Below are 14,677 nucleotides of genomic sequence, written 5' to 3'. Positions count from 1 at the left end.
TTTCTGAGGATTTTCTTCGTATAAGGAGTAACGAGTAATATTTGTCGCTGAACAACTGAACGTTTACAACATCAACAAATATAGACTTCCCTTCAAAAATCTTATTTTCCTCTTTCAAACCAACCCTAAATCATTCTTTAGTCTATTCCTAATGGTTCAGGATCGAATGAGTATTTTCTGCGATTTTAAGAGTATTTTCTCAGCCATGCGAGAGGATTTTTTGAGGATTTATTCGATATTGATAATAAAAGATTTTCTAAAATTTTCAAAAAATTTTCTTATAGTTTGTTTGGTTGGCAAAGGATTTTTCAAAGTCTCTTATCTATCCGTCGAATGGGTTTTTTAAAGACGATTTCAGAGGGTAGATTGTTTGGTTTTAAACGTTCCTACGAACATGGTCCTGCTTTTTATAGAAATTTTACGAATGAATGGCGATCTGGCAGGCCTATCGCGAGTAGTCGTAAGCATAAAATACAAACATTTCCCATGAAAATCACATGTACACACCGTTAATTAGGACCTAATGTGTTCCGTCTTATAACTCTTAACTGCTAGTCATACACCCACAGACGAAAGATGACATAAATTCAATTAATTGTTCCAAAACAAAACTCAACGAGCAACACAAAAAATTTATTAGACAAAAAATGAGTGGAGTTCATACATAAATCACGATTGCAAGGGATTTTGAATGATTTAGTAATTTATTCTTTGTGATAATAATGTTGCGAGAGAGCTCTTGTATATTATATTCTCTCAACGACTGCAACATATAATAAGTGTATACATGAAATGTGCTGGGTATATTACGTATAGTATGTTTATACTATACATCCTTATCGTCGCAATTCTTAAGGAAAAATATCTTTTTCATAAGAAAATAAACGGGAACGTACAGATCTTATTTACGAGTTTGTTTTAAAGCGAGCGAATATAATGGAAAAACTGTAAGCAACGAATTTTTTTTTGGATGAATATTCTTAAGCAAGCAAAGTGAATGAACTAACTATTACCACGGACGGTGTATGTATATATACATGATTGTTTAATAATTAATCAAAAATGCTGACTTGTGCATACAAGCACAGCTACATTAAGTTTTATATTGGAGTATAATACATTAAATACCAACGCTCCATATGATTATGTTTTACATAAATACGGAGCACAGAGCCAATTAGTGTCAACGAACTAAAACAGTTACAATATAAACAAATAAAAGTGTATATTACACCAGTACACATTTCGCTAATCCACATTGTCCTACATTAACCATATAATCTCAATGCCCACAAACTAAACTTTGTTGAGGTAAATAGCCGCGTATAATATCATTATACAGAAACTATGCGGTCAGAGTGAATCGACCAGCCGGTGCTAATGTTTGATATGAAGCTTTTTTATTTGGAATAGTTGAGCAAACGACATGTAGATGTCGCACGTATGTTAGTTGAATGGGTGTATTCGTGTCTTAGCTATAATGATGGTACGAAATTTCGTTTTATTTGAAATGTTGGTACGTAATTGGTGTATGTTGCTGTTGCAAAGTGTTTACAAAAGAAATGACGGGAATTTCATCCCGAATTTACGAACAAATTTCATGAATACGTTCTGGGCTGTAATTGAATTAAGACGAATCGACATAATTTATCATTGTTACTCAAACTCAAAGCCACCACTTCTTGACGCAAAACGATGGTCATATTTTTGCCAGAAAGTGTGCGCATACGAAGTTATCATCAAAATAATTTTTTTCGCACAAATTTAGGCTACAATTTAGCGTTGTGTTGTATCGTCTGAACTGACCAATGGCCTATCATTGGTAAATTCATATACGGAATTCACTGAAATTTACCGAAAATTTACTGAATTTACCAAAAATAAAATTCGGCAAAATTTCGGTAATTTTCAGGAAATTTGGTAAATGAATTTCCCAATAATAACTGAGTGACTAACGGTCAAACATTCAACATATCTGACAATTGAATTCGAATACAATTATGAAATTCAACAAAATTCCAACAATGTCTCACTGACGCTGATACATTATCCCCCTTGGGACCAATTTAAATTTGGCAAATTGACTAGTGTGTACCCAAACGAATTTGTCAAATCGTGTCAATATTTAGTGAGTAAATAAATTCAAAACGAACCATTTGAAGCATCTGAAGCAACACTGTACATTATATCCGAGCAGAAATTTCTAAACAGAGCAAAGATACAAACCATTGCTATGAACATGGTATGTGCATTGTGCATAAATGTAGGAGATTTGTGTACGATAAACTTTTCCATAAAATTTTTGTTTTGTGTGGAGCTTAGGATCAGCGTTAAATAAATCGCTCATGCATCGGTCGGCGAAATTGATGAATGGGAATTTCAATTCCCCATCCGCCTATAACTAAAGCTTATACCTCGGCTTATACGTTAATTAACTTAGCGGTATTGTTACCCATGCATTCTGATTTATTGTACATTTTATCAATAGAGAACGTTGGACTGTATGAGTTGCCTGGAGTGTAACATTTTCACTAAAAAATTGATGCATTCCTGTTTTCGGTCCGATGAAACTCAGGTTTTGTTTACAACTTTTTAATGAGAGATGGTTTGAATGAATTGAACGAATTGAATGTGTGAGTTGCTGACATAATTACACAAAGATATAACAAAGGTAACGTTAGCAAACATCGAGTTAAACTTTCGAGCATTCTCTACGTTATATTATTCAACAGGTTGTCAGGGACGTAGAACTTCATGTCTAATGTGTCATCTCGCTGTTAGACAGGAAATGTTTTGATTGGAAAGTTAGGATGTTTTCATTGGATTCAATTGACTAATAGTCTTATCTCTACGGTACTCACCTCTGTCTCGACTCTGCAAAATTCGTTGCACCTCCTCCGCTTCGGAACAACTTTCACTTTCGTAGGCTACAATGTGATTTCCGCTTCTGACAAAATTTTGGCGAATCGGTCGCGATTGTGGAATCAATTTTTTGGGCCCTATCGGCCGATACAGTGGTTCAACATTCTCCAACACCACAATCGAGCCGGATCCACCTCGAGCACCATAGTTTAATTGACCACCATTCATATGGACTTGTTGCACCTGCTGTACGGGCGGTTGATGATGAATTGCATGTAAGATTAATGGAGTAGCTCTGCCATCCATTCCGACTCGTTTCTGGTTACCGGTCGTATAGTAGATCTGGCTGGGAGTGGATGGATTCCGTTGAATGTAGCCGTAGATGGGATTGTTTTGTGGATGGACTCGGCCGTAGATGTCGTTCGGTCGTGAAACGTATATTTCTTCAGGGTTTCCTTTACTAGGAACTGGTGTGTGATAGGCTATGACTTGTTGAGGTGATATTTGGTCGCCGTTGAGGACGAGAATTCGTTGCGAAGATTGCAGCGTATTGATAGGAACTCTGGTTTGATTTTGATCATTCGCTAGAAATACGGAATCCGAATCGCTGTAGGTCAAATGACGTTGTTGCTCCCTTACATTCGGGAGGGTGTTGACGCGTTTGTTGACAGGAGTGTAAAACACGTCGGAGTTTGTTGACTGAATGCTTTCACGCTTATTTATTGGCGCGTAGATGGGTGAATTGCTCTGATACGGATTTTCCTTTTGAAGGCTCTGAACCCTTTGCGGAACCTGTGGCGCTAGCTTTGCGCTACTCCTCGATGATGCAATGCTGTGAGTAGCTCTAGAGTCCAACGATGTGTACGAAACAGGCGATATTTCCGACGATGATGTACGATTCATTAGTCCACCCCGATGACTCAGTTGATCGACAGACCCTTTAAGATTCTTCGTTGGAGTGTTGTTCATCGATTTGCGACAGAACTCTTGCACTTTGCTCATAATTTCCTCGCGCGTCATTCCACCAATCGGTTTCTTGCGTAAGATTACCGAGCCTCCTTGATTTTGGCTTTGAATTGTTCCGTACATATCGCGTGAGGTCATGTTATCCAAGACACTTTGGCAACGAGGTCGTTGGATATTCGCTTGAAGTTGAGGGGACTGCACTGCTTGATTTGGTTCTTGTTGAACAAACCCAAATTCATCCACGGTTCTTCCATCGATTGCTTTATCCTCTTTGTTGCGGTAGAAGTTACCGACAGTGTTCCGTTGCGGTGAATTTCTGACAAATTTTTGCTGAACTATTGGGGTTTGTTGCGGCTGCTGCTGACGAACTGGTAGTAGTTGAATTACTTTCGGATGCTGGGGTTGCATTACTCGTCGTGGTAGTGAATTTTGCCTTTGAACATTTAGAAGAGGCGTAGATAGTACTGCCTGATGTGGTAGTCTTTCGTAAATGTTTTCTTTTTTGCTTGTAGCAGGCCTACCGTAAACGTTGTTCAGTTGTGTGGTGGAATCGGTTTGAATCGTCAATGGCTTATTGTACAACTGTCGATCAGTTTGTTCCTTAAGCTCTCTTAGTTTCGCCCACGAATACGAGTCAAGTTCGAGTTTCTTATCGGGAAATCCGGGCTGACTTTGAGACTCGTCTACAATTGGCGACACTGTCTTAGGTTTCTTGTGGAAATAAAAATCTCCGTTAACATTCTTCGCCGCAGACTGGAATTGCGGTTGCTCGGCATTGGCAAGTGGGGTCGAAGTGCTTTGTGGTATTCCCAAAAATATTTCGCTTGGCGTTTTCGGTGACTTATCGGTCGGAATATTATTCCGTGAAATATTTTGGCTGATTGCTAACGACTGGACTGGCTTCGATCGTTCTAACGGCTTCGGAGGATTTCGCTTTTTTATTTCATTTTTGTCCAGCGACACTGTACGGTTCAGGTTACCATACGAACTTTCCGGATTGTTGGGTTTTTTGTAGTTTAGCGATTGTCGTTCCAAATTTCTTTTCATCGGAATCGGTGGATTGGTTTGCTTTTCAATGCCATCCGATTCGGCTAAAATTTTATTGCCTAATTTCGTATCGACAGATAGAGGAACTCGCTGAACTCTCGGCTTTATAATGCCATCGTTTGTGTCGGGCGTATTGTTATATCGAAAAGACACTGGCTCTTTGCGGTTTTTTGTTGCAATTGGAATAGCAGAATTGTTGTAATTATTCCGGTGGTATTCAAGCCTTTCACTCGGCGACAAAATCGGGACCGAACTTCGACCGTTAGTAGTTTGCCTTGCTTTCGGCAATGGTTTCTGCTTTTCCGGTGTATCACACATGATGGTATTATTCGAGGAGCTGCTGTCAATGTACCGAACGCCAAGCGAAGACTTCGATGAACCGATATCCGATTTTCTTGAGCTTTGTAGGTATTTCTCTTTGTCTAAAGTTCCATTACGACCGTCATGCTGATCGTCCCACTTAGCTTTCATATCAATGTAGTTTTCCTTGTTTTCTGTTCGTTTTCGCGGTACCGGAACGGCAACATTCATATCGACGTAGCTTTCGGCATTCGTTAAGGCACTTGATATCGAGCTGGATCCATCATCCATCATCTGTTTTTGATAATTCAGATTTTTCATGTAGGCTGTGGGATCCGATGAATTTGCGGCGTGATAGCTTTGTCTCTCTAAAACAACCCGTTTAACGCCGGGTGTTCGATTTACCTCATCGTCTGACAGAGTTGTGTACAATTTCTTCGGTTCTGGTACCGGTTCTTTCGGAGTGGTTCGTCGTTTCGACAAAAACATTCGGCTGGGAAATAGCCTCTGTAAGACCGATGGCTTTTTCGATTTCTTCGTCTCCATGTCTAGAGTCTCTTCAATTTTCAAACTGGAATTGTTAACACTCTCAACACTTTGCTGCTGCAGACGCCTACTCTCTGGCAATAGTGTTAATCCCTTCTTTTTCAGAAATTCTTGAAATTCTTTACTGCTCACAGTGTTGGTAAATGTCTGTTTCGATTGATCCTCTTCAATAGCCGGATGTTCAACTGAACTTTCATTCTCCGATTTTTCCGAACTTTTATTTTCAATCACCGATTCAACAGATGTGCTTGTCAGGTCAGCAATGTCATCCAAATCGTCCTGTGATCCAAATGAAGAGTTTTTGATTCGAGCGTCGAATTTTAAAGCATTCAGAGCCACTTCTTCCGGATTGAACAACGATGTCTCCAGATCGGTTCCTGTTTTCACTTTAATTTGCGATATGTCCGGATAGCGTTTGTCGTTGATCCTGTTTCGGTTGCGACTGAGAAAACGTGAATCCACCTCATCACTGCTGGAGGAAAAGACTTTCGGTTGAGCGTATAGGATCGTTGTTGGACTAAATTTACTTTTGATTTCTTTCAATCTTTCGTTGGTAGACCGGGAAAATTTGGCTTTTCTCACTGGTATATTCCGCCTTTGTTCGGCTGCCTCTTCTTTCTCCAATCGAGCCTTAAGCGATGGATCGTATTCAAAGTATAGATCCGGATGTTTGATGTAAGTTTTCACGTATTTCGATTCTTTTAGCACATCCTCCGTGGTAACAAATTCATCGGGAGGTATCACAACCGGTTTTTCATCGGTACTTTTTCGGAAAAATTCTTCGCGCCGCTTAGCATTTACACTCCGGAAGGGATTTTGTTTGTCCACAATGACATCACCGTTGATAAACTTTTTGATTTTCTCGTCGTCCGTGTCAAAAGAAACGGATTTTTTCGATAAAGTGCCCGCACTACGACCGTTCGAGTTTAGTATCGGTTTTGGTAACACCTTTGCATTCACTTCACTTAAACTATCTTGTCGAAGAACAGACGTATCACAATTTATATTTGTTAAAGCACCACTGTCACCAGGTTCTTCAGTCACTATTGAATGTTCAGTAGAACAATTTTCATCACCGATTTTAGTTCGATTATTAATAAGCACACTTTTAGCATCATCATGGGTATTTACATCACCGTTTATGGGTGTGGATTGTGTATGTAAAAGATTATTATCACAGTTTTGGATTGTTATAGATTGAGGTGGTGATTGATTGCCGTCGGAAGTGACAACATCAGCCAGCTCGTGCATTTTACATGGTTTATAGTTATTTGGTTCGATCGTATCGATGGGTTCGGTTGGTTCTGGGTGTTGAAGTTGGCCTGGAAAAGAAAGAAATTGGAGGTGATTAGTACAGCTAAAATGTTACTTGTGGAAAGAGAGTCTATTTTGTTAATAGGGTAGTGCTTCAAAGGAATGCAAAATTCTAACGCTTTCATTCACAAATCAAGTCGTCACAGATTGTTGGATAGGTCCTATCCTAAAAGTTAATTTCGTCTTAACAACTTTTGTCTTAACATTCCCGCAGCTCTCTCTTCAGAATGTCAAAATAAACAATTCATATTCCACTCAATAACTTCAGTGTCTTTCCAATGACGTGAAGCCTCTACGGTGTGACAAAAATAAATTCCCCAATTGATCCATCCGAGTCAAATTACCCAAACCTGTTCCATATCAGTAACAAAACGACGAGCACACAACTCTTAAACGCGTTCTTAATTGATATTATTGCCAGAGAATTTATTTCTCTTTAAATTTCTCAAATGGATTCTTATAAAACCATGAAACGCATCGTTGAGAACTATATAATGCCGGCGAACAAGCGTGTAATAAGCAGAATGTTCTGAAAATGCATAAAGTCAACATATTAACATGTCACATTAACCATCCCCTTAATCCGAATGTGGTTTAAACATTGTAAGTGTGAACTTAAACGTAAAAAGGTAATATTGATGAAGGCGCGTCTATTTTCGGAGGTTCATCTGCATTTCAAAGTTAAACCGAGAGAAGAAAAAAACGACTTTCGATGCTGTATTAATAAACAAAGGCCACGGAGTGTAGGTTTCTATTCTGAAAATATTTATTTACATGCACATTGCTGCAGGAAGTGTTTTCAATTTTTTTTTCCATATACATACACGAAGCATATAAAAGGCAAATCGTGTCAACACCTTTGCATACAAAAAAGTCGTTTCTATTTTAATAGAATTAGAACATAAAAATTGTGTATAAGCGACGACGACGACGGTGTGTATTGTATAGTTTTGACATTTTTGGATTTGTTTTCGATTTTATGTTACATCCTCGATTTACTAGGTTATTTCAAAAGATAGTTTTGTCAGACGTTTGCACAGGAAAATTGCAACAGAGTTTTCGTTTGAAAACCTATTGGAAATTTTGTGGTATTTACAGCCAAATGAATTTGTAGTAATTATTTGGACATTAGAATGACAAATTAACTTTATAACTTTGCATGCTTCTGCAGAACAACATGTTGCCCTAGGGTCGAAAGTGGCTGATTACTCACCTAGGGAGCACAAGAAAATTTGTTTAGGTTTCATTATATGACTCGGTTTGAAAATAAAAATTCTCGTTTTTCTGTTGATTGTTGATCCGAGGCGAAGCCCGACTTCAGACAAAAACTCAACTTTTCAACTGTTTAACCGTTGTTATGTAAATAACTATAGATCTATCTGCCTGTACTAATTTCTTTCTACTTCATTTTCCCTTCCCATAATGCATGAAGCATGATGCATGTAATAATATACAGAAGCAACTAATGTACTAATGCACAACCACATTTACTGAATTGCAACATTTTAAGTAATGAACATGTAGATTCCAATTGTGGTTAGAACCAAACACTCACAAAGTTTCGTTCTTCGTTCGCTCTTGTACAACACTCGTACGTGTTTTTGTTGGTATTTACCAGCCTTGTGGTAAGCTATTCCACATGTCTCGCATGTGACTGCATGGCTAGTGATGAAGCAGAATGAAAATTTACATTCAACTCTCATTTTCCTTATGATTCGCTAGACTTGTACATGCAACAGGGTATGACTAGCCATGACTAGTTATGAGTGTCACAAAAAAAAACACAATTTCCACACAAATTGAAGGACTGATGTGATGCAGCACAGTAACAAACCAGAAAAGATATGGGTATGTGGTGATAGGGCCAGATGTGCTCTACATTTTACTCATAGTCTGGTGCCTCAACAAACTCCGACTTTTGTGTTATGAGTGTCACAAAAAAAAACTTGTGGTTAGCTGTTTCCTTGCCACTGTCGCCATGGCCTGATGAGATGTTGGCAAAAATAATGCTTTAAAACTTTTGAGGAATTATGAAATTGAATTGCGCTGTCGTCTCTCAGATCGAAACACTGGCAGAAACCGGAGCTAGGTGTGGTTAAACATGTCCCAATAAAATGAATAGCTATCAAGACAACTTGTTGGACAGCTTTTCTACATAGAAGAACAAATAAAACGTTTCTGCTAAAAATCTGCAACTAAATACTCCACAGAGTTTCCACCTCCATGCCTCATGAAAATCTGATTCATCAAAATATTTGTCAACCAAATTTTTGTCTATATTTGCTTCAGCTGTTTTACAGGCTGATCCACTCAATCCAACCCAATACTGATACATCTTTATAACGGGTTTCAAAGTCACCCTCACATGGTAGTAGTTAAAACCATATGAACAGTGTGATTATATGAAAGGACCATCTGATGATAAAACATCTGAAACAATCATAGACGCAAATTGGGTTGACAATTTTAAACCAATTCATGATATTTATGCATTCCACAATCGACTGCTGTCAGTGCGATATTGTCTCTTGACTCTCAAATTAACCGTGGAACGTCTGAATGCTCATCCTTAAGTGTTATCATCTATATCACCATTCTGACATGTGAAAGGTATTAAGAATAAGAACATAATGAAAACCACTTCGCCTTAGGGCTTATCGACATTTGTGTATACACACCATTAAGTTGAAGATCAATAAACAAATTACAAGAACTGCGGTGTAAAATTCAAGAAATCGATACAAAAGGTTGTGAGCTACGAGTATACTCATTTGAAGTTTGTTTCAATAGTACGACAAAGCATATCAATATTTTAAGAGCGCAATGAATTCAACGACCATATGTATACTTATGTACTGTACCTACTGGTGTGTAATACAAACAAATTTTCTTTTTATGTCGCGCACACAATTAGGTCATGTTAATGAAATTAAACAAGAAAATATTTGTTCTTACGTTCGGAACGGGTAGTTGGTTTGTGAATACAAGTAGAACGTTTGGCTGCGTGTTTAGAGGGCAATATACAAAAACCTTAGCTCTAAAATTTAGAACTCATTCTTTTGCGTATTATCAAAACTTTTAATGTTGCTGCGAAATTGGTAAAAATCACAACAAATACGCACAGTGCTGTGTGTTCCATTGTATCTAAGAAAGAGATTAAACTACACAAGAAGCCTTCTTGAAGAAGGTGGCCTGCGTTCTGTTACTAGGGTCGCTGCAAGGAGACTACAATTTGCTTAAAGTTCTAACGATCAGCGCATGATAGTCTCATGTCTAAAAAATATATTCAGAAATAGTGACAATTAGAAACGAGTACGACCGTACACTTATCGAAGTTTTCTGTAACATCCCAGGTAGCGTTTCTATCTCATGGCTTTATCATCTCTGAAATGCTCACCCACTACATCCATTTTAAATGCCTTTGATTTCCCTAGAGTCGGAAATAGCTTATTACTTTACTAAGGAAATCCATTACAAAACTAGGAATTAAAGTGAAATTCACGTTTTCGTGTGTTTATTGAGCTCGGCCTTCGACTCGGATCATCAAAGTTCACACGAAAACTGGACTGTCAACTTTTTATCCCTTGCTTGCTTTTTGTCGCTTTGTTGGTTTGATAAGAACATCGTGTATGCAACAAGTTGACAAATGGGCTTGTTTTGGTCGCTTCGCTCCTTTGATAACAACATCGTGTGACGAAAACACCCAATTTTACAATGTGTTGCATACAACGTTTTCTGCAACCAGCTGCGAAAAGTGAACTTTAGAAATGCAAAACCTAATACCACTGAATGAAGTAGAAATTGTATGACCGATCGAGTGCACTGCCTTTAAGTACGCTTCAAAAATTGGTTCATTATAGTCGAATGGTTAGAGGTGTTGCTCGATAAACGTTGGGTTTTGTATGTTCGAAATTTGGTAGGGGCCGGATTTTTATTTACGGTTGAAAAGGAGTGACAAAAAGAGTTATGGAAATCCATTTCGTCACTAGTGACAAAAAGCAAAATATAGGAGAACACAGGAAAAAGATCCATCGAACGTCGCCCAAATGACGCATGAAAAAGTTCACTTTTCGCAGTGCCGTTGCATAAATGACAATTTACTATTTTCAGCCACTAAACGGCCCTTGACTGGCCTAACTGCTATCGTCCATTATTATTTCGAGAAACATTTTACCACATAAACAAGTGTTCCGTTACCTTAAAATCTAGAGATAATTTACGGTAAAAATTTCACTTTTTCAATTTTTTTCTTCCAATTTTGTACACACATTCCGTTCTATACAGCACTATTGTCGGTCACATAGACTTTAATCGAACCGAATAATTATATGAAGCTGTAGATCGATTTCTATGAAAAATGTATGTGGTTCAACGTTCAATGAAACCGAAAATACTCATAACACAATCCATTAACGGGCATAATATAATAACACACGCGGTTCTTTTTGTGATGCCTTTTATTATATATATACGCGAACATTAAAACAGAAAAATTCCAAATAATATTAACAGAACAACGTACTGCACAATTCCATACAGTAACAGTATTATGCCTACATGTTGTATAATACTATGTCTACACTTTGTTGCACTAGGCAGTTTAACCTAAACAGTTTGGATATCAAAATTTATTACAACAACAACAACAATTTTTTCATATTAATTAATAAAGTGGTCTAACGTGACTGCGCATGTAGCTTATTGAACGAAATGCCGCTTAAAAAATATATTGGAAATTGAAATGATTTTGCTGTCAACGTTTTCTACTGAAGTTCGTGAAAATATTTAAGTTTTTCTTAATTAGCTAAATGACCGAACAAGAGTAAAAAATCTCATCATAAAAATGAAATTTAATATTGCGATGCAAAGCTGAAGACTTAATAACTATTATACACAGCCAAACGTACACTTTACTAATAAACAAATCTGAGTTATTAATGTTTACATTGTGCTAATTGGTTTGAATTTAAAAAGAAAAAATGAAAAAGGATTTATTTATTATGATGTTGTCGTTGTTCACAGCTAAGCGAAGTGGTGGCTGGTCCGACTCTAATAATATTTCTTTGCATGAGAAGAAGGAACATACCATTAAGAATCACTAGAGTTCACTGGTCTGGTCATTGATATGAGAATAAAATGACTGATGAATGTCGAATGTTTTCTCATCATCACCAGATATTTTTTCACATTAAATTTTTACGTTTCACATGATTTTAATCTGTTTGAAGAAAATGTGTGAAAAATTCCGGTAAAGTCACCGGCTACAGTCTATGATTATTCCGTAAAAATAAGTCGATTTTTTCGTATTACAAATTGTATATTGCGATCTCAATAGAAACATGGCAAATACTACCGATTCAGGCAAAACGCAAAAGCTTGTATTATTTCTGCAAATCATCTGTTAACACGACTGTACCGACTAAAATAGGGTATGGCAGCCGGTTAATGTGTTTTTATATAGCAAAATGTGTGTTAAAGAAAATGAAGTAAAAGATTTTCTATGATTTTAACAGCAGAAGTAGTAGATTTCATACGCATATCGCGGGGAGATGCAGAAAATCAGTGGAATATTGTACGTAGAAAACAAAAAAAGTTGCACATTTTTCTCTTTGCTGTGCACCGGGAAGAAAGTTGGTTCACAAAATCCGAACAAAAATATGCAATTTTTTCACCGCGTCGCGTCGTAAGTACGGATCAAGACTTTTCTCACCTCAATTTTCTATGAGAAATAATTATTTTTAATGGGAATTCAATTACGATCCGCTTTTAATTGGGCCACCGCACACAATCAATTCCATTGCACGAAGCTATGAATTACTTTCGGATATGATTTCAAAAAATAAACGCTTGACCTCGCGTTAACGCACTATCAGCGCTCTTGAAAAAAAAATGGTCGCTTTTATGTAATTTCCATAATTGTGCGCTGTATCGTATTCTACAGAAAACCACACACAGTTAACGCTCAACTCTACGCATAGGAATGAACAAGAAATCTTTTTACAATTCTTCGATAATTCTTTTTATAATTACTTAATAGAAAAGGTTATCTATCCGGGCAACCTCTCATAACCCAGCCGTGAAATATTACTTTATAATGAAATTGGAACCTTCAGCGCAGATAAATCATAAATATTTTTCACTGGCGACGATTCTTGATTTTTAGCCCCGTACGAAGTACAAAGGGGCTTATAGGATTACGATGCCGTGTGTAATTGATGGAATTCGAAGCAGACGGTAAGGGCAAAGTGTTTGCCTATGTTCATAGATGACGAATCTGCAATAAAAATTTTGTCTGTCCGTCTGTCCGTCTGTCACGTCGATATCTTGAGTAAATCAAATCCGATTTCAAAAAATTTTTCCTCTGAAAGATAGTCGAAATAGTGAGGCTAAGTTCGAAGATGGGCATATTCGGGTCGGCCCTTCGTGAGTTAGGGCCACCTAAGTGATTTAAGGTCTTTTGGTGATATTTGTGGCAAAATAAACGATGGAAATGTAAATGACACGGCAAATGATAGGTATTGTCAATACCAATCCAGGAAAAAAAAGATTTTTAAAATCGGGTGAGTGGACCGTGAGTTAGGGCCTTAGAAGTGAAATGCTACTAGGGCCCTATGTGTACTTTACATAGAACTCGAGTAAATTTCATTCGTTTTTCGTAATTTTTGTTTGATTTGGAAGGTAATCGAATGCCGAATAAAATGTTGTTGAAAAAAAATTAAATTTGGGTCCTTGGACTAAGGCCACTACTAGGGCCCTATGTGTATTTTACATAGAACTCGAGTAAATTTCATTCGTTTTTCGTAATTTTTATTTGATTTGTAAGGTAATCGAAGGCCGAATAGAATGTTGTTGAAAAAAAAAAATTGGGTCCTTGGCCTAAGGCTACTACTAGGGCCCTATGTGTATTTTACATATAACTCGAGCAAATTTCATCCGTTTTTCGTAATTTTTGTTTCATTTGGGATGTAATCAAAGGCCGAATAGAATGTAGTTGAAAAAAAATTAAATTTGGGTCCTTGGACTAAGGCCACTACTAGAGCCCTATGTGTATTTTACATATAACTCGAGCAAATTTCATCCGTTTTTCGTAATTTTTGTTTCATTTGGAAGGTAATCAAAGGCCGAATAGAATGTAGTTGAAAAACATTTTAAATTTGGGTCCTCGGACTGAGGCCGATACTAGGCCCTTCAAAAAAATAAAATTTTAGGGCGATTTGAAATTTTTGTTTCATTTGAAAGGAACGTCGTACGGGGCTTCGTAATTACGCTAAACGCAATTTGTAAGATATACATATTACATAATAATTTTACTTTAACTACATTAACCGGCGCAATAGGCTTACGGTCAAAGTAGGGTGACAGACGCACTAGGGTCACGTACGCAATAGATATACGGGTTTGTACGGGGCTCAGTCGCAGCAAACGCTCCGACTGTTCTGATGGCTCGTTTTTCTGTTCAATTCAAGCGATTCGAGCACTCAATATTATATTGAAGTTATGTCATCGACTGAATCGTATTTGTAATTCACAAGTATGTGATTTTCGTCGTGCTTATAGTGATTAATGTCTTTGAAATGATGAGATAGTTGAGTCTAAATCGTTGTTTTTCTTTTTGTTTCGTTATCGGTGAAGGACATTAGTT

At 37.4% G+C, this 14,677-nt stretch overlaps 1 protein-coding gene across 15 annotated transcripts in view; it reads right to left on the bottom strand.

Annotated features, from left to right (window-relative positions):
- The window catches only part of LOC119076436 (coiled-coil domain-containing protein AGAP005037), a 170,102-nt gene that overhangs the window by 111,151 nt on the left and 44,274 nt on the right, over nt 1-14,677 (bottom strand). For all 15 annotated transcript variants that reach the window (XM_037183196.1, XM_037183188.1, XM_037183186.1 and 12 more), the window contains one exon: nt 2,862-7,043. In XM_037183196.1, the coding sequence (XP_037039091.1) occupies nt 2,862-6,972 (4,111 nt within the window). In that variant the 5' untranslated portion in view covers nt 6,973-7,043. The remainder of the gene's footprint in view (nt 1-2,861; nt 7,044-14,677) is intronic.

The sequence above is a fragment of the Bradysia coprophila genome, unplaced genomic scaffold (assembly GCF_014529535.1).
Source record: "Bradysia coprophila strain Holo2 unplaced genomic scaffold, BU_Bcop_v1 contig_232, whole genome shotgun sequence".
In the NCBI taxonomy this organism is placed as follows: domain Eukaryota; kingdom Metazoa; phylum Arthropoda; class Insecta; order Diptera; family Sciaridae; genus Bradysia; species Bradysia coprophila.
Note: the sequence above shows the minus strand (reverse complement) of the source record. Positions and strands in the feature narration are given on the sequence as shown.